Source organism: Bidens hawaiensis, unplaced genomic scaffold, assembly GCF_021521415.1.
Source record: "Bidens hawaiensis isolate Kalapana, Puna unplaced genomic scaffold, B.hawaiensis_p1.1 tig00015811_1, whole genome shotgun sequence".
NCBI lineage: Eukaryota > Viridiplantae > Streptophyta > Magnoliopsida > Asterales > Asteraceae > Bidens > Bidens hawaiensis.
This window is the reverse complement of record NW_027492412.1, coordinates 203,016-230,628: the sequence shown is the minus strand read 5'-3', so window position 1 is coordinate 230,628 and position 27,613 is coordinate 203,016. Positions and strand designations below refer to the sequence as shown.

At 33.9% G+C, this 27,613-nt stretch overlaps 2 protein-coding genes across 2 annotated transcripts; both read right to left on the bottom strand.

The window, feature by feature from the left end:
* Positions 1–265: 265 nt before the first annotated feature.
* On the bottom strand, positions 266–15,647 carry LOC143549816 (uncharacterized). The gene is made up of 8 exons (XM_077040615.1): positions 15,029–15,647; positions 7,085–7,507; positions 6,472–6,597; positions 5,809–5,945; positions 2,792–3,002; positions 2,477–2,714; positions 2,225–2,375; positions 266–571 (listed from the first exon to the last, which is right to left on the bottom strand). The coding sequence occupies exons 1-8, from the start codon at positions 15,645–15,647 to the stop codon at positions 266–268; spliced, it is 2,211 nt and encodes a 736-aa protein (XP_076896730.1).
* Positions 15,648–19,184: 3,537 nt separating this feature from the next.
* LOC143549815 (uncharacterized) lies at positions 19,185–27,088 on the bottom strand. Its single transcript, XM_077040614.1, has 7 exons — positions 26,011–27,088; positions 25,399–25,524; positions 24,736–24,872; positions 21,711–21,921; positions 21,396–21,633; positions 21,144–21,294; positions 19,185–19,490 (listed from the first exon to the last, which is right to left on the bottom strand). Exons 1-7 carry the CDS (start codon positions 27,086–27,088, stop codon positions 19,185–19,187), a joined length of 2,247 nt encoding a protein of 748 aa, XP_076896729.1.
* Positions 27,089–27,613: the final 525 nt, after the last annotated feature.

Below are 27,613 nucleotides of genomic sequence, written 5' to 3'. Positions count from 1 at the left end.
TTTGTAAGTTATATGGTATAGTTATAAATGATTGTGTATAACATATCCAACATACGGTGATTGTTTGCTTTGCCAATTTTCGAATGAGGATTACAACCCAATCGTTCGTTCACACACAAGGTGGTGGTCAATCCATATCGAGCACTAAAAGTGATATCTTTAGGAGAATTTGAGTTGGAACCCCAAGTTATAATATAGGCGTAAAAAACTCTAGACTCGTCAAAGATGCCTTGATTCCACCACTGCTGGTCACAATGGTAAACGATCAACGAGGTAAAAGTTGGGAAATGGTTGCAATATCAACAGAAGAGGCATTTCCACTGCTTTTATTTTTCTTTTCTTCATCATATTTATTTGTTGAAAAAGCAGGTCTTTTGGGCATAGGCAGATTTTGATATTCATTCCTTAGCATGGCTGAAACTTCCAGCGTTGATGGTCTGTGTGACCATTGCTCTTCAACACATAGCAGGGCCACCTGAATGCATCTGGCTAATTTATATGTTGAAGATTCATCATCCAATGAAGGGTCTATAAACTCCATTCCTTTGCCTTCTTTACATAGAACATAGGCCTGCATTATTCATAGTCAGACATCATAATTAAACATTGTGCTGATCATTTGTGCAAACAGGATGTCAGTATAACCGTTGATTGTAAAATATATTAAACAAGTCAGAATATGGGCAAGAGAAAAAGTACTAGTTGCCTAATTTACTTTCTGTCCAAGTTTTTCCGTCGTGTTTTTTCTGTCCAATTATTGTGTCTGAAAATTTTTTCCCAAGAATAAGAAAATTTCAGAATCAGCAAAACTGCCCAGACATGGAATTCATGTTTATAATACGAGTTTGCATATGCAAATATTCAGATTTAAAAAGAAAACAAAAAACAAATTCAGAATCGAACTTAAGGAGTTCGTTGTGAACGATAAAAAAATGGGATGAAAAATCATGTACTCCTAGAAGCGATCTTGAATACATTGTTGTCTTACTAATTAGTCCTTTTATATGTCTTCTTTTTGTTTTTAATTAGATAAAATGCTTGTAGGCCAAATAAATAAGTTATATAAACACTAGCAATAACTTAGTGACTTAATTGTGCAACAGCATTAACTTGAGACTACAAATATTCTGGATCAAATTTGGGTTATTAAGGCAGATATATTTTCTTTTTGTTTCGAAAATAAAATCTGGGCTGTTAATGTTTTAATATTTACATGAAGAATGGATTTGTGATTTATGAAGAAAGGATCAGTGAATGAATTTTTTCCCCAGGGGGGTTCACTAATTAAGTCACTAAGTTTGGTTGTTAGGATTTCTTTCAACTCGATTTAAGATTTTCGGTTGGTTGGGCGCAAAAACTATCACGCGCACTCAAACCTTAAGGGTCCATTTGGTTCGCGGAATTTTACAGGCATAATATAAAGTTCAACTATCAACAAAACGTCAAGTAATTCACCAATTTTGTATACTAACGATACCTATCAGTTATTTCTTAAGCTTACACAATGATCCATGCATCAATCCAAAAGCGGATCTTCACTTGGATTAAGTACAGCAAACCAATTATTTTCAAATGCAATGATAACCAAATAATAAGTTAGTGTTAGACTAAAGCTAAAACTGTAGGTTGTTACTAAAGATATAATAGCATTCCTAGCAGCACCTATATCTCCATCTCTATAATTATATAACAAAAGCTGTATTTTCTCTCTCCTTTTCAATTAAATAATATTTTTTATACTTTTATCATTACATTTTCTCCCTCGTCCACTCATAATCACTTTCAAGAAGCATTAAGAAATTATAGAGAGTGAACACTGTTTCTCTAAATTTACTCATAAACAAAAGTTTTTCTATTTCCTCCAATCACAACCACTTATAACTACTATATATAATATAGAGGACTCACTCACAATTATATGGAGAAACTAATGTCTTTTAACACAACCGTTAAATTCAGTAAATTATAAATTTAGTATTTGACTACAGGGACTTGGCTACCAAGGATAAATTATAGTCACCAACCACCAAGAAGTTATGAATTCCATTGGTAATGTGTTTATCCATACAGATTTTACTGATAACCCCTTCCCATTGTTAATTGAAATTACCAATGGAAAATGCCAACCAACAGATCTTAGTTATGGTAAAGGCGTATTTTTCTAGCAGTGTAGCTTACGTATTCTGCAATTTAAAAGATAAAAGAACAAGGGAAAGAAGCTTACATATTCTAGGAGATTTAGGTTTTGATGTGGTCCATAGACGTTATAGTTCTTCTTCCCACTTATGATCTGCAGAAGGAGAACCCCAAAACTATAAACATCATATTTTCGAGAGTATAAACCTTCTTTTACATACTCAGGAGGAACACATCCGCTGCATTGCACCAAGAAAATAGTAATAAGACTAAAGAATCATGATATTGTAAATATTGAAAAGTATGTGGAATGATAATATCAACTTTTGAGCGTACTTACTAGGTCCCAACAATCCTGTCAGTATTTGCCTCAACTTCATTGTTTTGAAGGCTTTTTGCAATACCAAAATCTGATATTTTAGGCTTCATATTAGCATCAAGTAAAATGTTGCTTGCTTTCAAGTCTCTATGAACTATTGTAAGTCTCGAGTATTCTTGGAGATACAAAAGTCCTTGAATTATCCCTTCAATTATTTCAACCCATTTCTCCCAGTTCAACATTGACCTACGAGTTGGATCTACAAGTAATTTTAAGTAAAACAGTATGTGAGTTCATATAATCAATTTAATATTAGGAATATAGAAAGTTTGTCACCAAAGAGGTAGAGGTCTAAGCTTTTATTTGGCATATATTCATAGATCAGCATCTTTTCTTCCCTTTCGGTGCAAAACCCCAAGAGTTTCACTAGATTCACATGTTGAAGTTTGGTTGCAAACGTAACCTCATTCTTAAACTCCTCAATTCCTTGTTTAGAACTATGTGAAAGTCTTTTTACTGCTATTTCTTGTCCATTTGATAATTTTCCCTGGTTGGGATTACAAGTAAATTATATATCTTAGCCTTAAGATCAAGCATTAAGCTGAGATAACCATGAAAAAAAAAGTTATATAGTGATCTTGTAACATTCGTTTTTTAAAATAATAAATAAAGAAGTTTCATTTACTTAATTAAGCGTTGTCATATAATTAGGATAATAATAAGTGGAGTTGTGGGCTTGGAATCAAAAGATGGATTAAGGGAATGGTTATGATGGGACTTAAGGTCCATGAGCTTATCCTATATAAGCACCACAAACCTTCTCAAAACCCAAAAATCCTCATTTCCATCATATTGCCTCCACACACTCAAAAACACATGCAAACACTCCCTTCTCTCAATCGGATCCAAGATCCAAGAGAAACCAAGATGTTTTGTGGTTCAATCTTCACCAAATAGCAAGGAACATACCAAGATTCAAGTGTTAATCTCTTAAGGTACGTTTTAAGGTTAAAACACTAGATTTTGAGGTCGTTTTGCTGTAGGACTTTGTAGAGTAACAAATCGGGTTATAATATGTATGAAAAGCATAAACTTTGTAGTAAAAGAGTTAACGGGTGTGATTTGGTATGAAAAAGTATGTTCGGACCGTTTAAGAACTAGTAGATGAAGTCGTTGTAGCCCAGAACTCGTGATAATGGTAAGATGAGTCTTAGAGGGTCGAAAGAAAACGATTATACTAAAAGAAAACAAGAAAACCCATTTTGGATCGCATTCATAAGAATGCGATTCGATTCGATTGGTTGAAATGTGATTCGATTTGATTGGTTGAAATGCGATTTGATTCGATTGGTTGAAATGTGATTCGATTCAATTGGTTAAAATTTTGATTGGTTGCATATGTGATCCGATTGGTTGCAAATGCGATCCGATTGGTTTCATATGCGATGCGATAGATTGAATATACGATCCGATTGGTTTCATATGCGATTTAGTTCAGAACAGTAGCCCATTCACTAAGTTAAATCAGTCCCTAGTTTGGGCAGCATGGTTTAGTTAGAAAGATAGTTATTTGGCACATATACTTGTTAAACAGTTAGTCGTGCCTAGTTGAAGAGAGAAATTACCATTAACTCAGAGAGGAACGTGATTTAGGTGAGTTTCTAGCACCTTTCTCTATTATGTTTTTCGGCGTTGTGTGCATACCCCTATGTGACTAGTTAATAACTTACCTTAAGTGGTAAGTGTATGTTATGTGAATGTTTTATGAATGATACAGAAATGTGGAATGTATGAAGGAAATGTTAGGAGTTGTGTGTGTGTGTGTGTGTGTAATGGAAATGTATGTATGGTTGTATGGAAAGAAGGAGGGAACAGACCATAATAATATCTACGAATGTAGGGAACAAATCACCCTAATAATATCTGCGAATTTACGGAGCAGGCCCTGATAATATCTGCGAATGTAGGGAACGGGTCCTAATAATATCTACGAATGTGGGAACAGGCCCTAATAATATCTACGAGAGTGGGGACCAAACCCTTATAATATATGTGAGGTTATAGGACAAAAGGCTCTTTAAAACGTGGAGATAATTATGTATGTATTAAGTAAGCTAAAACATGAAAGTATAAAAGAATGAAAGTATGAATGTATGAAAGTAAGAATGTATGTATGTATGTATGAAAGAAAGGTAAGCAGGTTAAGTATGTAATGTGTATCTTCTTATACGTATATTTAAGTATGCGAATGTGATGTATGTTGCCTGATTAACTAGAACTCACTCAGCGTAGCAGACTTTTAGTATGCACGTAGGCAAATAGGTTAAAACAGCTGGCTAGATGGAGACACATGGCATTGGACTGAAGAGGATGGCATCTCGAGAAGGAATGTGATGATGTTTCTTTTGTTATGTTTTTATTTATGTAAGACAAATTGAATGTTAATTAAGACAAGAAGCGAATGGTTATGTAAGATATAGTTGAATGTTATGTATTTCGCGAAAATTTTTAATTCACTCTGATATTTAAAACTGTGTTTATGAGTAAATCCAACGTCCGGTGTAGGGCACCGAGTTCAGGGTCTTACAGATCTATTTTGGTTGATTTGTAGTCACTCCTAGTAGATAAGCCATTTCTATGTTCTAGATTAACTAATATATTCTTGTAAAATAATTGACATGCAACAACAATATTTCTCTTAGCATGCTAGTTGTGAGGGAGTTATTCCTTTAACTCTTCTGTTTGGCACTTAGACTCTTTCTAAGTTCACCTTTTGTCCCAACTCTACACGGATTTGAAATGAAGTGATTATAGCGAAATACAAAATGTCGTAACCAAAGAAAGCTTTATTTTTAGAAGGATGCAATACAAGGTAAACTTGATGATTAATTTTAGAGGTGTCTTGCAAAAATGAGCAGCCCTATTTATATAGTATTTCTTACTTACTAGTATACTAAATCTAGAAATATCCATACAACGTCCATGGTACTGGTCTCGCATGTAACATGTAGACTTGTCCATGATAGTATAATGCATTATGCATTAGAGATTTTTCCTCATGATATTGAGGGCTTGTGCATGCTCTAGAAATTTTAGAGTCCCATTTAACATTTGTGTGAGATGTGATACCGGGCTACATATCTTACCTATGATATTTCCATCTCAAGATGTGATTTACATATTTATCATGATGGCTCGATCACTACACCATGGTCCCTATGTAATCAAACGAGTATAATGTACTCACATTTTTACAGACGTGTAACACTTATGTTGATGTTGGTGCAGAGTCGTTTGAATCATAGTTGAATATAAGATTTTGGTACTAATTTTAAACTAAAAGAAATAAGTACCTTATAAACGGGTCCATATCCTCCCTCGCCAAGCTTATTTTCTTCTGAGAAGCTATTCGTAGCTTCCCTTATGTCTACAAAGCTAGTTACTTGGTGGTTATGATATGATATTTTTCCTTGATTCATCACCTGTTTCACTATTAAACAAATGGAATATGTTATCAGAATTCGATGATGACAGGATGTTAAGTATATGATATCAATATCATCTTTATAAACATAAAGCCAAAAATCATTTTTGTTAAGTTTGTGGAGGCTTGGGCTCGGTTTGCGCCCTGTTTACTCAAAGGATTATTATTTGGGTCTAATGCAGATAGAAAACATTGAGGTTTTTAGTCGGCTCTACATCTCTTTATTATGGTCCGTTTATGTTTTCTGTTCCCTAAGCTATTCGTAGCTTGCCATATGTCTCTATATATTGTAATCCTTGTACTTGTATTCTCTTATCACGAGAGATGAAAGACAATAAATTGCTGGTTGAGCCCGTGATGTAGGTTAGCTTAGACCGAATCATGTAAATCCTTGTGTCTCGTGTTCGTTTATTTTTCTGCATTTTGATCGTGTGGGTGTTTGCAACAACCAAGATCCTAACAATTTCTAATATATTTTGTTTTCTGGGAATGGTGGAAATTGACAAGTAAATTTGGAAGATAAAAGGTTTACCTTTTGATATGATCCTTTCTCTCAGGTAATAGATTATGCAGCCTAGTAGCAGGATAAAAGAAGCAATTGTGCACAAAGTAATCACCAATAATAGCTTGTGGTGGCTGTATATATCTTGTTCTTGAGCTGCAAAGTTTGTCATGGTAAGTGCATTCTCTTTTTAAACTACTTTGGTAGTTTTGTGTGTATAGTAATTGGTCAAAGGGGTCCAAAGTCACTAAATTATATTGTTAATCCATATAATCTACTAAATCCTTTTATTTAAAAATTGATTATATTTTCCAAAAGTCGTTAATTTCATGAAAATGAAAAGCTTTTCCTTAATAACGCCCATTTTGTAATCATATTAGAACTGAAATTACCTACCAAGAAGGGTTGGGATAAAAAGTGTTTTCACCTCATCTGATTTGTACTTGCTAGTACTTACTACTTAGCATAATATTGATTTGATTTAATCCTGAGTTCAGTGTGTCCTTTCAAGAAGGGTTATCACGCCCTTTCACTTATCCCCTTCATTTGTAATATAACGATCAGTAATCTATAATTAGCAAGTTTACGATCATATATTCCTGTGTAAATCATTAGCAAGTTACATTTATCATAAACCTATAGCACATACCAGCAGCTATTGAGAGTTCCCAGTTGTAGTCATGAGCGACCTGCCATACGTTATAACCACGAAGTCCCTTCTCTTTCGCGTAAGAAACTTTATTTCTGATAGCCTCCACATCATCAAACCCGATCCAAAACGAATCAATCACACAATAATTTATCACGTACGTTGAATTATAAACCGAATAAATGTTGTAACTTCTCATGTACTTCCTGATATACTCATAGCTCATGGACCCATCCGGTGTAATAGCCAGATCTTTAGCCAGTGCACCGATGCCATTATGTTTAGGGTCCACAAGGGTCCAAGCAAAGCCATGGTATGCTAAACCAAGCACCAGTTGGCTAGCAGGCAGTCCCCTTTTGATCCATTGGTTTATACCATAATCTGTATTCATGTGGCTAGATGGATCGTATAGGGCTGAATGAGCTGCCGTTAAATTACTGATCATCGGTGTATGATAGTCGTATGATCGAACATGCACCCAATCAAAAGTCTTGCTTACCAAGTCAACCGGGTAACTCACTGAGTCGAGATCAGGCGAGTAATGAACTCCCATGGTCAAGATCAGTTTTTCTCGGTCCACCGCAACTCGCCACTCCTTAAATACGATCTCTAAACTGGTCATGTTTCCTTTTGTGCTTAATAAAGTAGTAGCAGAAAGATCTAGTCCCTCAAACCCGTAAGCACGAGCCATTTTTATTGAAGATTCAATGAAAATCTTTCGATAAGCGGGGTTTTCTGCCACTACTAAAAAGTTGGATGAATCTCCCACCGTCTTCTCATATGTCTCGTTCGCTATCGAAATTGATAAAAGTGGTTTAACCAATGGGTTGCGCCTCTTGACCGTGGACGCAAACGTCGATATGTATGGCTCATCTGATGCTATTATAACCAGCTCTTGGGTTGAAGGGCTTATGTATGCAAAAGCGCATATGAGGTGAGTGAAAAGAGCCGAGTTTATGTTGGGTGTTGGGTTTACACTTCCAGTGTACCAATAACCGGCTTTGATCCATGCTTGTGACGTTGAAGTTTTCCATTGTAAGGAGAGGAAAATGAAGATGACCATAAGGGAAAGGATACTCATGAATTCGGACAATAGTTAAATGGCAATTTGTTTTTTTTTTTTTTTTGGTTAGGCAATCGTGTCTTTATATGTACGAAACCACTCCATATTTTGTATTACTTGTAATTTTTCTATGTAGGAAACTACTCCGTATTTTGTGTTAATTGTAATGTTTCTATTTTTACATAATTTATGTTGTTATTATAGTTAATACTTATTTTAGAATAGTGTATAAGGTCTATTAATCAAGAGGTTATCCTGGCATATATAAGCGCATATGTTATACACTTGTGTTTGTAAACACTATACGTCGTATATGTTATATAGTGTGTAACTTACACGCCGTATAACATATGCGTCGCATATGTGTTATGTATATATATACATATATAGTTTTCTTGTTCTTAATTTGTATGTATAACTTTCATTCTGATTGAAATACAATTTTCTTTCTCTAAATCTTTACTTTTTTTCTTTCTATGTCATCGTTTTCAATTATTACATGGTATCAGAGGAAGGTTCTTTATCCTGCTCTTCGCCTCACCGGTTCCCTCGTTTCGCTGATTTTCTCATCTTCCTTTGATCATATTCTTTGATAATTTTTGTGTTCTGTTCGGGAATTGATTGTTCTTTGACCAATTTCGTTTGTTTCATTCAATCTCTTTTGAGATTTCATCTCTTTTCTATCATGTTTCTTTATTCCAAAAGATTTAACCGTTCAAATCTCACCAGAAAGTTTTCTACATATCATACTCTGTATTTTGAACAGTTTCTCAAAGTGTCTGATCATTTCTTCTTCATTCTCACACAAAAAACTTGCCAAATTGTTCATAATCTCCTTATACGTCGTATATCTTCTTTTCTGCATATCTTTCACGACGTATAAGTCATTTTCTTGTGAGCGTGTAACTTACACGCCGCATAAATCTTATACGCTAACTTATACGTCGTATAAGTCAATCCAGCGTATAATTTGTTCTTTTACGCTTCTGCTTCTCGTGCGTTTGTTTAATTCAATGGCAGACCCAAATAGTTCTGTTGTTCCGAGTATGTCTATCGGTTCTTCGAACCCTCTTACCTTCACCCTTTGGATCATCCTGGTATGATCCTTATTTCAAAATTCTTTGATGATACTGGATTCGAAGCTTGGAAAAGATCAATGGACGTTGCTCTCTCAGCTAAAAACAAGCTTGGTTTCATCAACAACACTTTAACCGTGCTGAATAACGAGCGACAACTGGCAGTTTAGCAGCTTTGTAACGACATGGTGATCTCATGGATTCTTAATACTCTCACTCGTTACATCATTAATAGTGTCATGTATGCTGAAACTGCTCAGATTATTTGGAATGAACTTAATTTCTTGTTGGCCTTAATCCTAGCTATGACCTTAATATTAGCACCATTTGCCTGACCATAGCAAGAATTAAGCTCATTCCAAAGAATCTAAGCTGACACTATTTCTGATGTCATGAGTGAGAGTGTTAAGAATGCATGAGATCACCATGTCATTACAACGTTGCCAAACTGCCAACTGTTGCTCGTTATTCAGCATGGTTAAAGTGTTGTTGATGAAACCAAACTTGTTTTTAGCCGACAGAGCAATCGTCGTTGCTCTTTCCAAGCTCTGATCCAGTACAATCAAAGAATTGTGAAACTAGGATCATACCCAGATGATCCAAAGGGTGAAGGTAAAGAGGGTTCGAAGAATTGATAGACATATTTGGAACAACAGAACTGTTCGAGTATACCATTGAACTCAACAAACGCACGAGAAGAAGTGGAAAAGAACAAATTATACGTTGGATTGACTTATACAACGTATAAGTCAGCGTATAAGATTTATGTGGTGTCTAAGTTACACGCTCACAAAAAATTGACTTATACGACGTGAGAGATATACGGAAAAGAAGATATACGATGCAAAGGAGATAATGAACAGTTTGACAAGTTTTTGTGTGAGAATGAAGAATAAATGATATAAAACTGTTCAAAATAAAGAATATGGCATATTAGTAACTGGGAAAAATTTGGAAGAGATCACTAATCTCAAGAGTTTCCAAGACTCAACTTTCAAAATCAAAGATCTAGGAAGTCTCAATTATTTTTTTGGTTATGGAAGTTCTTTATACTACCAAAGGTGTTATCATGCCTCAAAGGAAGTTTGTTAAGGACATGCTTTCTGAGTTTGATACTTCCAATCTTCCTGTCACAAACTCACCGTTGCCTCATCATTTACAACTTAAAACTCATGAGGGACTTGTTCTTGAGGATCCTTTACAGTATAGGAAGCTTGTTGGAAATCTTAATTAGCTTACTCACACAAGACCTTATCTTGCTTTTGCAATTTAGTTTCTAAGTCAGTTCTTGCAAGATATGAAGATTTCTCATTGGAATGCGGCACTTCATACCCTCTCATATGTCAAAGTAACTTTATCTCAATGATTATTCTTCAATAATAGTTCTTTCTTTGATATGCAAACATTTCATGATTCAAACCGGGCAGCATGTCCTAATACTCGTCGATCAGTCAGTGGTTTTTATGTTTCTCTTGGGGGCTCTCCAGTTTCTTGGAAGTCTAAAAAGCATCCAACTATTTCTTTAAGCTCGGCTAAAGCTGAGTATCGATCTCTTAGACGGGTGTCTGCTGAACTTGCTTGGCTGACAAGACTTCTCTTAGAGTTCAATGTTCCTAATATTACTCCTGTCAAGCTTAAATGTGATAGTCAGGCTGCATCCTGTCAAGCTTAAATGTGATAGCGGTTTTTTAAATCCACCGGTGAGATATACACGAAATACATGTAGGATCATCATTAGGACCATCATACTTGCCGACCATCGATGAACTGATCGGATTAACCAACCAAAATTAGCTTCAGTCATTATGTATTGAACAGAAGCAAAAGCATCAGTAACGGTCGAACGGTAGTAAAAGGTCATAGCAAATCCTGTAGCCACTTGTACTAAAAAACAAGTAAGCGTAATCCCCCCTAGACAATAAAATATGTTTACATGAGGAGGAACATATTTACTAGTTATATCATCCGCAATCGCCTGAATCTCGAGACGCTCTTCAAACCAATCATAAACTTTATTGAGATAGGTGCGATCCCCCCTCCGAGAACTGTATATGAGACTTTCATCTCGTACAGCTCAAGCAAAAACACCCAAATACTGGTTGGAACGGATATTTAATAGAAAGTTTGAAACTTCTTACTTTCCGATTCAATCTGCTATGAAGATAAGAATAAAAAAAATCTGAAAGTTTTTCTTCTTCTTTGTGGCGATAATACCAAAATATCAAGTTGGCTCACAGGCTGCAATTTATATTGCCAAGAGTCCTGTTTTCATGAGCGAACTAAACACATAGAGATTGACTGTTATTTTGTTCGCGAGAAGTTTTCTTGTTATTTGTATGTGTAACTTTCATTCTGATTGAAATAAAATTTTCTTTCTCTGCATCTTTGCTTCTTTTCTTTCTGAGTCATCGTTTTCAATGATTAAAGTATATGGCAATACTTTTGGTTTTTTTTCATAATTATTAATATAAAATAGAGATGATGTATATTTGATCATATATGAGGAAGGTCAAAGGCTTGAGTCTTAAAATAAGAAAATTAACCAGTACCCCTCACAAAATTCGGAGTACTGGTTATTTAAAAAAATGAGTTACTTTTATGAGTGCAAACAGAGAAGTCCTTTATTTTTGCTGACCTCTAGACAATTCAATTCTTTGCACGTAAAGGTAGCTATCAACTCGTCTTTACATAGAATTTTCATGTAAAATTTTCAAGCTTTGCCACGCATGTTATTATTTATGACTTGACTTTTTGTCATTTCAAAATTGATTTATTGAGAATACGTATTAATGGGTGTGAAACAAGGCATTCGGGGGGACCAATGACTCCAGAAGATTTTTTCTAATACGTATGAATAAGTCCGATGTTGAAATATAAGAATAAATGGACGAATTTTATATTTACATCACTTTTTAATGGAGAAAATTATAATTTTTGTTCTTTTAAATTATCAAAACTATAGAATGGGTTATTTTCAAAAATGAGTTTCACTTTTAATTCTTTATTTACATGTTTGTCACAGTTTTAGTCCTTTACAATAATGAACATTAAGTTTTTCTGTTAAATCATCTCATGTGCAAATATAAGTATTTTAGTCTTTTTACCCTTAATAGACTATTTGTGTAATATAATTAAAGATTTTGTACCATTCCAAAATTTAAAATATATTTTGCAATAAAAAGAGTTATATGTGTGTGTGTATATATATATATATATAGGCTTTGATTCTTTTCAGAAGTGTTTTAAGTATGAGAAGTACGAGAAGAGATTCTGGCCAATCATAAGTTTTCTTTTTAATTTAGGATTATTTAATTGTAGAAGTATATTAGTAAAAAGTTTAGGAGTTTCTTTTAGTAATTAATACTATTTAATGTTAAGTTACAAATGATTATTCATTTATTTTTTTTATATTTGATTTAATCTTTAAATAATTCATAAAACAAACCATCATACTCATAATATAAAAAATATAAATATATTAACCATCATAAAAACAAATACCTACACAAATCATAATATTAACCTAAACAAACAAAACTAGTTCATGTTATCACCTACACAGATCACAATATTTATATATGTGCACATAACTAATTCATGTTAACCTACACAAATCACAATAATAACCTACATATACAAATTAACAGAATGTTATAGCCTACCATTTGTATTTACCTACACATATCAGAATATTAACCTATACAAGCAAACCTTATTCATGATATCACATACAATTAATAGTATTAACCTAAACTTGTAAAATATTCGCAATGTAGGGACACATCATATTTTTTTTATAATTTTAATTATTTATTATCTGTCTTTTATGTGTAGGCAAATACGAGTTATGTGTAGATGAATATTATTTATGTAGGTGAAAACAAAATGAACTAGCAAGCTGTGTAGGTGAATACGATATATGTGTAGATAAATATTAGTTATGTGTTGGTGAAAAATAAAAGAAACAAAATTAGTGTAGGAGAAAATAATTTGTGTTGTTAAATACGAGTTACATTTTGATAAAAATAACTAACAATTTGTATAATTGAATATGAGCTATGCGTAGATTATTATGTTACTTGTGTAGGTGATCGATTTAATACAATTCACCTACATATACATTTTTTATATGTAGGTAATAGATAATTCAAATTTGTAACTTTATACAAGAATTAATATGGAGAATATTTTAGGAGAAATTAAAGGAATTAATGCATTAAAAAAATCAAAGATAATCAATGGTTGAGATCGACTTCTCGCACTTCTCGCTATAATATCACTTCTCGCATGATCCATCCCCTATATATATATATTCATTAACTTATTTTTATCAAGAATAAACGAACCGAATTACCTTTTTAATAGAAAACAAAAGTCCTGAACCACTTTTTTAAAACTAAAATAAACAAAACGATCCACTCTTTTTTTAACAATAATAAAACAACCGAAATACTTTTTAACAAAAATAAACGAGCCAAACACTTTGTTTTAACAAAAATAAACGAACAGAATTAGTTTTTTTTAACAAAAGTAAACGGAGAACTACTTTTTTTAACTAAAATAATCAAACCGAACCACTTTTTTGAACAAAATAAATGAAAACTACTTTTTTAACCAAAAAAATAAACAAAACCAACTACTTTTTTTAACGAAAATAAACGAACCAAACCACTTTTTTAGCCAAAAAAAAATCAAATCGAACTACTTTTTTTAACAAAATAAACAAACTAAACCACTTTTATTTAACAAAAATAAACAAACCGAACAAAAATAAAGGTATCTAACCACTTTTTTTTAACAAAAATAAAAGAACCGAACTACTTTTTCAAACAAAAATAAAGAACCGAACCACGTTTATTTACAAAAATAAAGGAACCGAACAACTTTTTCTAACAAAAACGAACGAACTGAACCACTTTTTCTAACAAAAACAAACGACCTGAACCACTTTTTTAACAAAACAAATGAACCGAATCACTTATATGACAAAAATAAGGTTCGGATTGTTTATTTTTGTTAAAAAAAGGTGGTTCGATTTGCTTGTTTTTGTTAAAAAAGGTGGTTCAGTTCATTTGTTTTTGTTAGAAAAAGTAGGTCAGCTCATTAATTTTTGTTAAAAAAAAGTTGTTCAATTCATTTATTTTTGTTCAAAAAAGTGGTTCGATTCGTTTATTTTTGTTAAAACAAGTTTTCGGTTCATTTATTCTTGTTAAAAATGTAGTTCGGTTCGTTTATCTTTGTTTAAAAGTGATTTGGTTCATTTATGCTTGTTAGAAAGATTACTTCGGCTCGTTTATTTTTGTTTAAAAGTGATTCGTTTCATTTATACTTGTTAGAAAGATTAGTTCGGTTCGTTTATTTTTGTTGAAATGGTAGTTCTATTTGTTTATTTTTTGTTAAAAAAATTAGTTCGGTCCATTTCTTTTTGTTAAAAAAATGGTTTGGTTCCTTTATTTTTGTTCGGTTCGTTTATTTTTGTTGAATAGAAGTGGTCTAGCTCGTTTATTTTTGTTAGAAAAGTGGTTCGTTTACTTTGGTTAAAAAAGTAGACCGTTTTGTTTATTTTTGTTTAAAAATATTGTTCGATTCGTTTATTTTAGTTAAAAAAGTCGATCGGTTCATTTGTTTTTTTAACATTGGATCGGTTCGTTTATTTTTTTATAAAAGGTGTCCAATTTATAAAAGGTAATCCGCTTTTGATCCATTCATTTACACCATAATCAGTATTCATGTGGCTAGACGGATCATATAGGGCTGAGTGGGCCCCAGTGAAATTATCGGTCATAGAAGTATGATAGTCATATGATCGAACATGCACCCAGTCAAAATTCTTGCTCACCGAGTCAACCGGATAACTCACTGAGTTAAGTTCAGGCGAGTAATGAACTCCCACGGTCAAGATCAGGTGTTCTTGATCTACTGCAACTCGCCACTCGTTAAATAAGTTCCCTAAGCTGGTCATGTTTCCCTTTGTATTTAACAAAGTTGTAACATAAAGATCAAGCCCTTCAAACCCGTAAGTTCGAGCCATTTTTATTGAAGACTCGATGAAAATCTTTCGATAAGCGGGGTTTTGAGTCATTAATAAAAAGTTGGATGAATTCCCATTGTTTCCAGGGTTTTCATTTTGTGTCCATATTGACAAAAGTGGTTTAACCGATGGGTTGCTTTTTTTAACCGTGGATACGAACGACGATATATATGGCTCATTTGATGCTATTGGAACCAGCTCGTGGGTTGACGGGTTGATGTATGCGAAAGCAAATACAAGGTGAGTGAAAAGAGCTGAGTTTATGTTGGGCATCGGGTTTTCGCTACCATCATACCAATAACCGGCTTTGATCCATGTTTGTGATGTTGAAGTTTTCCATTGTAAAGAGAGGAAGATGAAGAGGAGTATAAGGGAAAGGACGCTCATCAATTTGGACAACAATTAAATGCCAATTTGGTTGTTTTTTGTTTAGGCAGTCGAGTCACTCTTTATATGCAGGAAACTACTCCTCCATGCTTTCTATTAATTGTGATGTTTGACTGGTTTTACATCATTATTTTGTTACTATAAATATACTTATTTTATTATTATGTATAGGTCAGATGATAGATGTTATCCTGGATTATGGTAATATTTTTGGTTTGTTTTCATGATAATTAATATAAAATAGTGATAACTAGTGTTTTACCGGCGCGTTGCACCGGGTAAATTCGGACGGTGGTAAAACTCAAGTGTTGTCAATCCCGGGCATTGAATTTGTAAGTCGACGCGAATTCAGGTGATTTTGGTTATGTGCGTTATGGGCGTATCGTCGGTTGGTAAAACTCAGTCTTTGTAAAACCCAGGCGCGAGACGGTGAGTCTAAACAAATTTGGTCTAAAACAAAAAAATAAAAAAGGTATACACAACACACCAAATTGAATTTAGCAAAAAAAAGCTAAGAAAATAACAACCATATTCCATTGGAAAGATTTGAACTTGGGTGGCAAACTATATTAGACATAAGAACATCTCCACACAACCAACATGCTAGAAGTCAAGTTATTTTCTAAGTGGAAACTATCTATTATGTACCAAAATAAAAGTTTATCAAAATACAAACTTTGTGGCACCAAACTTTTCTTTTATACTATATATATAATGTATATTGATCTATATGATTTATGTGTATTAATATTACTAAATATATATATAAGCATCGTAATATCCTATTATTTTGTTTAGTTGTTACTTTTATGAGGTGGAAGTCGTCTGTTTTGTTTGTATTGATCACCTAAAGACAATTCAATTCTTCCACGTAAAGGTAGCTTATCAACTAATCTTTTGATAGAACTTTCATGTGAATTCTCAAGGTTTGCCACGAAGTTATTGTTATGGACTTGACTTTTCAATTCAAAATTGATTTATTGGAAGTATGTATCAATGGGTGTGAAACAAGAAAGTGGAGGAAAATGTCAATGTTAGGCCCCGTTTTGTTTATTTGAGTCTTTTGTATTGAAATATATATGTGTTTGGGCTCGCGTTGTGTATTTGTATGCTTTTGAGCCCAAGGCCTTGTAAATAAGCCCAATGGGCATTATTATATGAAATAAAGTTCTCATGCATGCTTCCTATAAATAGGAAGTATGTCACGAGAATAACAAACTTTTTGTCCAATTCTAATATTCTACCTTTCCATCTTTCTTGCTCTCACTCTTACTCCCTACCCGAAAATAAACTTCAAGATTCGAGACCAATGATGGCTTGGTGTGATATTCGCTAGCACCGAGTTTGATTGATCCAAAAATAGTTATTAGATCCACCTCGTTAAGACCTACAATCAAGTTATTCCTATGAACTTGACTTATTATCAATTCAAATTTGATTTATTGAAAATATGTGTGTGAATGGGTGTGAAACAAGAAAGTGGTAAGACCCTTATATATTTATGGAATCAATTGAAGGCCTTAATCAAAATTTTATCAGGAACAATCAGGATATATAGATAAGGGTCAAGTTATTTTATAAGAGGAGACAAAAAATAGAAGAATGAAAAGAATTTATAACAATAAAAAAAATAAAAAGTTAATAAAAAAAATCATAACTTAAATTTTAATACAAACGAACATACAGTGTGGAATAGGGGATAGTTGTAGATGTTGAGCTACTACTAGAGTTTTGTATGACAGGAGATTCCCAACTAAACTATTGGGACATTTTACATGGGTGCAGTTAGACCTGTGATGTTATATGGAAGAGATTATTAGGCCATCAAGAAGACACATTCGCGTAAGTTGGAGGTGGTAGATATGAGAATGTTAAGGTGGATGTGTGGGCACACAAGGTTGAACTAAATTAGAAATGGTGTCTTCGAGCGAGATTAGGGATGACTAGGATATCAAATAAGATAAGAGAGGGGATATGAGATGGTTTTGGACACAACTCATCCCGTCATCCGCTGATTCTTCAACATCAGTCGGCTCAGACCTCCACTTAGTTTTACCCAAGCTTCATGCTGGTCATGGATAGATTACCCAGGTTTGGGTCCATAAGCAGTGACAATGAAGACTCGCTTTCACTACGGCTCCGATGGGTTCCCTTAACCAAGCCACTACCTATGAGTTGCCTGCCCATTCTTCAACAGGCACGCGGTCAGAGCCCCCGGCTCCTCCCGCTGCTTGGGAGCTTACGGTTTCATGTTCTATTTCACTCCTCGATGGGGTTCTTTTCACCCTTCCCTCACGGTACTACTTCGCTATTGGTCACCCAGGAGTATTTAGCCTTGCAAGGTAGTCCTTGCTGATACACACGGGAAGAGAATACAGGGGATAACTCCTGTTATGTTAGGTCTGTAGAAAAGATTATTATAGAAGGGAGTGGTAGAGATAGACCAAACTAACTTTGGATGAGTGGATTACGCATGATTTGATAGACATGCACCTATCCGAGGACCTGGTTGAGGATAAGAATTTTTGAAGACGTAGGATTAACGTTAAAGAATTCTAAGGCAATGCATAGTTGTTTTTTTATAGAAACATATCTTAGGATGTTTCTTTACCTTATTATGTTTCGTGTCGCTTTGATTAATTATCGTCATATTTTTATTAATTCAACTTAACGTAATATGTTTAGGTATTTATCTATTTATTTTTAAGTTCCAAATGAAATATTATTGTGATATTTTATTTTAAATTATTTTCTTATACTTTAGTATTCGTCATGCTAGGTTTTATATTTTAGACCGACGTATCAAATCATTACTCTTTTATAATAAATATTGGGATTTTTACAAACATCTCCTCCTCTTCCTCCTTATTATTATTATTATTATTATTATAACCTATACATTGATTGATTTTGTCTTTGCTTTCTAGAGGTCTAGTGATGAACTTTTGTGTTTCTTTTATACAACTCCATACATATAGTTTTAGATCTAGTGGTTTCTATGGATGCAACATCTTTATTTTTTGGATAGAGGTACGGTTTACCTACATTCCATCATCCAAGACCGTGTTAATAGTTTTGCTAACAGTGGGATTTTTATTATGTATGATTGTTGTTATATATATAAGGCAAACTTAAAATATTATGATTTATGGTACCACTAGAACTAGTTAGAGCATTCTCAACCAGTGTCCCATAATTATGTGAGTGAGTTTTGTAAACGATATGGCTATGAGAGCATTCTTAGCTCGTGCCGTATAATTATGTGAGTGAGGTTTGTAAGTTATATGGTATAGTTATAAATGATTGTGTATAACATATCCAACATACGGTGATTGTTTGCTTTGCCAATTTTCGAATGAGGATTACAACCCAATCGTTCGTTCACACACAAGGTGGTGGTCAATCCATATCGAGCACTAAAAGTGATATCTTTAGGAGAATTTGAGTTGGAACCCCAAGTTATAATATAGGCGTAAAAAACTCTAGACTCGTCAAAGATGCCTTGATTCCACCACTGCTGGTCACAATGGTAAACGATCAACGAGGTAAAAGTTGGGAAATGGTTGCAATATCAACAGAAGAGGCATTTCCACTGCTTTTATTTTTCTTTTCTTCATCATATTTATTTGTTGAAAAAGCAGGTCTTTTGGGCATAGGCAGATTTTGATATTCATTCCTTAGCATGGCTGAAACTTCCAGCGTTGATGGTCTGTGTGACCATTGCTCTTCAACACATAGCAGGGCCACCTGAATGCATCTGGCTAATTTATATGTTGAAGATTCATCATCCAATGAAGGGTCTATAAACTCCATTCCTTTGCCTTCTTTACATAGAACATAGGCCTGCATTATTCATAGTCAGACATCATAATTAAACATTGTGCTGATCATTTGTGCAAACAGGATGTCAGTATAACCGTTGATTGTAAAATATATTAAACAAGTCAGAATATGGGCAAGAGAAAAAGTACTAGTTGCCTAATTTACTTTCTGTCCAAGTTTTTCCGTCGTGTTTTTTCTGTCCAATTATTGTGTCTGAAAATTTTTTCCCAAGAATAAGAAAATTTCAGAATCAGCAAAACTGCCCAGACATGGAATTCATGTTTATAATACGAGTTTGCATATGCAAATATTCAGATTTAAAAAGAAAACAAAAAACAAATTCAGAATCGAACTTAAGGAGTTCGTTGTGAACGATAAAAAAATGGGATGAAAAATCATGTACTCCTAGAAGCGATCTTGAATACATTGTTGTCTTACTAATTAGTCCTTTTATATGTCTTCTTTTTGTTTTTAATTAGATAAAATGCTTGTAGGCCAAATAAATAAGTTATATAAACACTAGCAATAACTTAGTGACTTAATTGTGCAACAGCATTAACTTGAGACTACAAATATTCTGGATCAAATTTGGGTTATTAAGGCAGATATATTTTCTTTTTGTTTCGAAAATAAAATCTGGGCTGTTAATGTTTTAATATTTACATGAAGAATGGATTTGTGATTTATGAAGAAAGGATCAGTGAATGAATTTTTTCCCCAGGGGGGTTCACTAATTAAGTCACTAAGTTTGGTTGTTAGGATTTCTTTCAACTCGATTTAAGATTTTCGGTTGGTTGGGCGCAAAAACTATCACGCGCACTCAAACCTTAAGGGTCCATTTGGTTCGCGGAATTTTACAGGCATAATATAAAGTTCAACTATCAACAAAACGTCAAGTAATTCACCAATTTTGTATACTAACGATACCTATCAGTTATTTCTTAAGCTTACACAATGATCCATGCATCAATCCAAAAGCGGATCTTCACTTGGATTAAGTACAGCAAACCAATTATTTTCAAATGCAATGATAACCAAATAATAAGTTAGTGTTAGACTAAAGCTAAAACTGTAGGTTGTTACTAAAGATATAATAGCATTCCTAGCAGCACCTATATCTCCATCTCTATAATTATATAACAAAAGCTGTATTTTCTCTCTCCTTTTCAATTAAATAATATTTTTTATACTTTTATCATTACATTTTCTCCCTCGTCCACTCATAATCACTTTCAAGAAGCATTAAGAAATTATAGAGAGTGAACACTGTTTCTCTAAATTTACTCATAAACAAAAGTTTTTCTATTTCCTCCAATCACAACCACTTATAACTACTATATATAATATAGAGGACTCACTCACAATTATATGGAGAAACTAATGTCTTTTAACACAACCGTTAAATTCAGTAAATTATAAATTTAGTATTTGACTACAGGGACTTGGCTACCAAGGATAAATTATAGTCACCAACCACCAAGAAGTTATGAATTCCATTGGTAATGTGTTTATCCATACAGATTTTACTGATAACCCCTTCCCATTGTTAATTGAAATTACCAATGGAAAATGCCAACCAACAGATCTTAGTTATGGTAAAGGCGTATTTTTCTAGCAGTGTAGCTTACGTATTCTGCAATTTAAAAGATAAAAGAACAAGGGAAAGAAGCTTACATATTCTAGGAGATTTAGGTTTTGATGTGGTCCATAGACGTTATAGTTCTTCTTCCCACTTATGATCTGCAGAAGGAGAACCCCAAAACTATAAACATCATATTTTCGAGAGTATAAACCTTCTTTTACATACTCAGGAGGAACACATCCGCTGCATTGCACCAAGAAAATAGTAATAAGACTAAAGAATCATGATATTGTAAATATTGAAAAGTATGTGGAATGATAATATCAACTTTTGAGCGTACTTACTAGGTCCCAACAATCCTGTCAGTATTTGCCTCAACTTCATTGTTTTGAAGGCTTTTTGCAATACCAAAATCTGATATTTTAGGCTTCATATTAGCATCAAGTAAAATGTTGCTTGCTTTCAAGTCTCTATGAACTATTGTAAGTCTCGAGTATTCTTGGAGATACAAAAGTCCTTGAATTATCCCTTCAATTATTTCAACCCATTTCTCCCAGTTCAACATTGACCTACGAGTTGGATCTACAAGTAATTTTAAGTAAAACAGTATGTGAGTTCATATAATCAATTTAATATTAGGAATATAGAAAGTTTGTCACCAAAGAGGTAGAGGTCTAAGCTTTTATTTGGCATATATTCATAGATCAGCATCTTTTCTTCCCTTTCGGTGCAAAACCCCAAGAGTTTCACTAGATTCACATGTTGAAGTTTGGTTGCAAACGTAACCTCATTCTTAAACTCCTCAATTCCTTGTTTAGAACTATGTGAAAGTCTTTTTACTGCTATTTCTTGTCCATTTGATAATTTTCCCTGGTTGGGATTACAAGTAAATTATATATCTTAGCCTTAAGATCAAGCATTAAGCTGAGATAACCATGAAAAAAAAAGTTATATAGTGATCTTGTAACATTCGTTTTTTAAAATAATAAATAAAGAAGTTTCATTTACTTAATTAAGCGTTGTCATATAATTAGGATAATAATAAGTGGAGTTGTGGGCTTGGAATCAAAAGATGGATTAAGGGAATGGTTATGATGGGACTTAAGGTCCATGAGCTTATCCTATATAAGCACCACAAACCTTCTCAAAACCCAAAAATCCTCATTTCCATCATATTGCCTCCACACACTCAAAAACACATGCAAACACTCCCTTCTCTCAATCGGATCCAAGATCCAAGAGAAACCAAGATGTTTTGTGGTTCAATCTTCACCAAATAGCAAGGAACATACCAAGATTCAAGTGTTAATCTCTTAAGGTACGTTTTAAGGTTAAAACACTAGATTTTGAGGTCGTTTTGCTGTAGGACTTTGTAGAGTAACAAATCGGGTTATAATATGTATGAAAAGCATAAACTTTGTAGTAAAAGAGTTAACGGGTGTGATTTGGTATGAAAAAGTATGTTCGGACCGTTTAAGAACTAGTAGATGAAGTCGTTGTAGCCCAGAACTCGTGATAATGGTAAGATGAGTCTTAGAGGGTCGAAAGAAAACGATTATACTAAAAGAAAACAAGAAAACCCATTTTGGATCGCATTCATAAGAATGCGATTCGATTCGATTGGTTGAAATGTGATTCGATTTGATTGGTTGAAATGCGATTTGATTCGATTGGTTGAAATGTGATTCGATTCAATTGGTTAAAATTTTGATTGGTTGCATATGTGATCCGATTGGTTGCAAATGCGATCCGATTGGTTTCATATGCGATGCGATAGATTGAATATACGATCCGATTGGTTTCATATGCGATTTAGTTCAGAACAGTAGCCCATTCACTAAGTTAAATCAGTCCCTAGTTTGGGCAGCATGGTTTAGTTAGAAAGATAGTTATTTGGCACATATACTTGTTAAACAGTTAGTCGTGCCTAGTTGAAGAGAGAAATTACCATTAACTCAGAGAGGAACGTGATTTAGGTGAGTTTCTAGCACCTTTCTCTATTATGTTTTTCGGCGTTGTGTGCATACCCCTATGTGACTAGTTAATAACTTACCTTAAGTGGTAAGTGTATGTTATGTGAATGTTTTATGAATGATACAGAAATGTGGAATGTATGAAGGAAATGTTAGGAGTTGTGTGTGTGTGTGTGTGTGTGTATAATGGAAATGTATGAATGGTTGTATGGAAAGAAGGAGGGAACAGACCATAATAATATCTATGAATGTAGGGAACAAATCACCCTAATAATATCTGCGAATTTACGGAGCAGGCCCTGATAATATCTGCGAATGTAGGGAATGGGTCCTAATAATATCTACGAATGTGGGAACAGGCCCTAATAATATCTACGAGAGTGGGGACCAAACCCTTATAATATATGTGAGGTTATAGGACAAAAGGCTCTTTAAAACGTGGAGATAATTATGTATGTATTAGGTAAGTTAAAACAAGAAAGTATAAAAGAATGAAAGTATGAATGTATGAAAGTATGAAAGTAAGAATGTATATATGTATGTATGAAAGAAAGGTAAGCAGGTTAAGTATGTAATGTGTATCTTCTTATACGTATATTTAAGTATGCGAATGTGATGTATGTTGCCTGATTAACTAGAACTCACTCAGCGTAGCAGACTTTTAGTATGCACGTAGGCAAATAGGTTAAAACAGCTGGCTAGATGGAGACACATGGCATTGGACTGAAGAGGATGGCATCTCGAGGAGGAATGTGATGATGTTTCTTTTGTTATGTTTTTATTTATGTAAGACAAATTGAATGTTAATTAAGACAAGAAGCGAATGGTTATGTAAGATATAGTTGAATGTTATGTATTCCGCGAAAATTTTTAATTCACTCTGATATTTAAAACTGTGTTTATGAGTAAATCCAACGTCCGGTGTAGGGCACCGAGTTCAGGGTCTTACAGATCTATTTTGGTTGATTTGTAGTCACTCCTAGTAGATAAGCCATTTCTATGTTCTAGATTAACTAATATATTCTTGTAAAATAATTGACATGCAACAACAATATTTCTCTTAGCATGCTAGTTGTGAGGGAGTTATTCCTTTAACTCTTCTGTTTGGCACTTTCTTTCTAAGTTCACCTTTTGTCCCAACTCTACACGGATTTGAAATGAAGTGATTATAGCGAAATACAAAATGTCGTAACCAAAGAAAGCTTTATTTTTAGAAGGATGCAATACAAGGTAACCTTGATGATTAATTTTAGAGGTGTCTTGCTCAAATGAGCAGCCCTATTTATATAGTATTTCTTACTTACTAGTATACTAAATTTAGAAATATCCATACAACGTCCATGGTACTGGTCTCGCATGTAACATGTAGACTTGTCCATGATAGTATAATGCATTATGCATTAGAGATTTTTCCTCATGATATTGAGGGCTTGTGCATGCTCTAGAAATTTTAGAGTCCCATTTAACATTTGTGTGAGATGTGATACCGGGCTACATATCTTACCTATGATATTTCCATCTCAAGATGTGATTTACATATTTATCATGATGGCTCGATCACTACACCATGGTCCCTATGTAATCAAACGAGTATAATGTACTCACATTTTTACAGACGTGTAACACTTATGTTGATGTTGGTGCAGAGTCGTTTGAATCATAGTTGAATATAAGATTTTGGTACTAATTTTAAACTAAAAGAAATAAGTACCTTATAAACGGGTCCATATCCTCCCTCGCCAAGCTTATTTTCTTCTGAGAAGCTATTCGTAGCTTCCCTTATGTCTACAAAGCTAGTTACTTGGTGGTTATGATATGATATTTTTCCTTGATTCATCACCTGTTTCACTATTAAACAAATGGAATATGTTATCAGAATTCGATGATGACAGGATGTTAAGTATATGATATCAATATCATCTTTATAAACATAAAGCCAAAAATCATTTTTGTTAAGTTTGTGGAGGCTTGGGCTCGGTTTGCGCCCTGTTTACTCAAAGGATTATTATTTGGGTCTAATGCAGATAGAAAACATTGAGGTTTTTAGTCGGCTCTACATCTCTTTATTATGGTCCGTTTATGTTTTCTGTTCCCTAAGCTATTCGTAGCTTGCCATATGTCTCTATATATTGTAATCCTTGTACTTGTATTCTCTTATCACGAGAGATGAAAGACAATAAATTGCTGGTTGAGCCCGTGATGTAGGTTAGCTTAGACCGAATCATGTAAATCCTTGTGTCTCGTGTTCGTTTATTTTTCTGCATTTTGATCGTGTGGGTGTTTGCAACAACCAAGATCCTAACAATTTCTAATATATTTTGTTTTCTGGGAATGGTGGAAATTGACAAGTAAATTTGGAAGATAAAAGGTTTACCTTTTGATATGATCCTTTCTCTCAGGTAATAGATTATGCAGCCTAGTAGCAGGATAAAAGAAGCAATTGTGCACAAAGTAATCACCAATAATAGCTTGTGGTGGCTGTATATATCTTGTTCTTGAGCTGCAAAGTGTGTCATGGTAAGTGCATTCTCTTTTTAAACTACTTTGGTAGTTTTGTGTGTATAGTAATTGGTCAAAGGGGTCCAAAGTCACTAAATTATATTGTTAATCCATATAATCTACTAAATCCTTTTAATTAAAAATTGATTATATTTTCCAAAAGTCGTTAATTTCATGAAAATGAAAAGCTTTTCCTTAAAACGCCCATTTTGTAATCATATTAGAACTGAAATTACCTACCAAGAAGGGTTGGGATAAAAAGTGTTTTCACCTCATCTGATTTGTACTTGCTAGTACTTACTACTTAGCATAATATTGATTTGATTTAATCCGGAGTTCAGTGCGTCCTTTCAAGAAGGGTTATCACGCCCTTTCACTTATCCCCTTCATTTGTAATATAACGATCAGTAATCTATAATTAGCAAGTTTACGATCATATATTCCTGTGTAAATCATTAGCAAGTTTCATTTATCATAAACCTATAGCACATACCAGCAGCTATTGAGAGTTCCCAGTTGTAGTCATGAGCGACCTGCCATACGTTATAACCACAAAGTCCCTTCTCTTTCGCGTAAGAAACTTTATTTCTGATAGCCTCCACATCATCAAACCCGATCCAAAACGAATCAATCACACAATAATTTATCACGTACGTTGAATTATAAACCGAATAAATGTTGTAACTTCTCATGTACTTCCTGATATACTCATAGCTCATGGACCCATCCGGTGTAATAGCCAGATCTTTAGCCAGTGCACCGATGCCATTATGTTTAGGGTCCACAAGGGTCCAAGCAAAGCCATGGTATGCTAAACCAAGCACCAGTTGGCTAGCAGGCAGTCCCCTTTTGATCCATTGGTTTATACCATAATCTGTATTCATGTGGCTAGATGGATCGTATAGGGCTGAATGAGCTGCCGTTAAATTACTGATCATCGGTGTATGATAGTCGTATGATCGAACATGCACCCAATCAAAAGTCTTGCTTACCAAGTCAACCGGGTAACTCACTGAGTCGAGATCAGGCGAGTAATGAACTCCCATGGTCAAGATCAGTTTTTCTCGGTCCACCGCAACTCGCCACTCCTTAAATACGATCTCTAAACTGGTCATGTTTCCTTTTGTGCTTAATAAAGTAGTAGCAGAAAGATCTAGTCCCTCAAACCCGTAAGCACGAGCCATTTTTATTGAAGATTCAACGAAAATCTTTCGATAAGCGGGGTTTTCTGCCACTACTAAAAAGTTGGATGAATCTCCCACCGTCTTCTCATATGTCTCGTTCGCTATCGAAATTGATAAAAGTGGTTTAACCAATGGGTTGCGCCTCTTGACCGTGGACGCAAACGTCGATATGTATGGCTCATCTGATTCTAGTAAAACCATCTTGTGGGTTGAAGGGCTTATGTATGCAAAAGCGCATATGAGGTGAGTGAAAAGAGCCGAGTTTATGTTGGGTGTTGGGTTTACACTTCCAGTGTACCAATAACCGGCTTTGATCCATGGTTGTGATGTTGAAGTTTTGCATTGTAAAGAGAGGATGATGAAGAGGGGTAGAAGAGTCATGAATTTGGAAAACAATTACAAGGAAATTTGGTTACAACTTCTTGCTCCTCCAGTCATTCTGTATTAATATTCAAGTTTTAATTAACTCTTTCCCTCCATAAATATCTGAAAGTAAAATTACTTTTTGAAAGTGCAACTATGTATCACATCAGTTACACATTCAATTATTCATGTGACTATTAATATATGATATTACAAGTGTCAGACACTAATTAAGCAATATTATCCAAGATACGCTTACTGTGATTAAACTGTACGTAGTTAAACCGTGCCAAAACTATTTATACTTGTATATTTATTATTTGGTGAAATAAGGAATAGAAATATAGAATGATATATAGGGGAAAGTTAACGTACAAATTAAATTAACGTGCTAAATTACTTTATGGTGTAATTACATAATTACTCTACTTGTATATATAATTACTTTAGTACTTGATTCTTACGATTATCACGCTAATTTCATTTGTATGTGATTCAAACCCTATATTTATAATGAATATTGTTGATTTTTATTTATTATGA

Coding starts and splice junctions, on each gene's coding strand:
- LOC143549816 (XM_077040615.1), bottom strand. CDS start 15,647: ATGAGCGTCCTTTCCCTTATACTCCTCTTCATCTTCCTCTCTTTACAA. Junction 5,946..6,471: donor AGAAAGGATCATATCAAAAG/GTAAACCTTTTA, acceptor TTTGTTTAATAG/TGAAACAGGTGATGAATCAA. Junction 2,376..2,476: donor GACAGGATTGTTGGGACCTA/GTAAGTACGCTC, acceptor GGTGCAATGCAG/CGGATGTGTTCCTCCTGAGT.
- LOC143549815 (XM_077040614.1), bottom strand. CDS start 27,088: ATGACTCTTCTACCCCTCTTCATCATCCTCTCTTTACAATGCAAAACT. Junction 25,525..26,010: donor CTCAATAGCTGCTGGTATGT/GCTATAGGTTTA, acceptor CACACTTTGCAG/CTCAAGAACAAGATATATAC. Junction 21,295..21,395: donor GACAGGATTGTTGGGACCTA/GTAAGTACGCTC, acceptor GGTGCAATGCAG/CGGATGTGTTCCTCCTGAGT.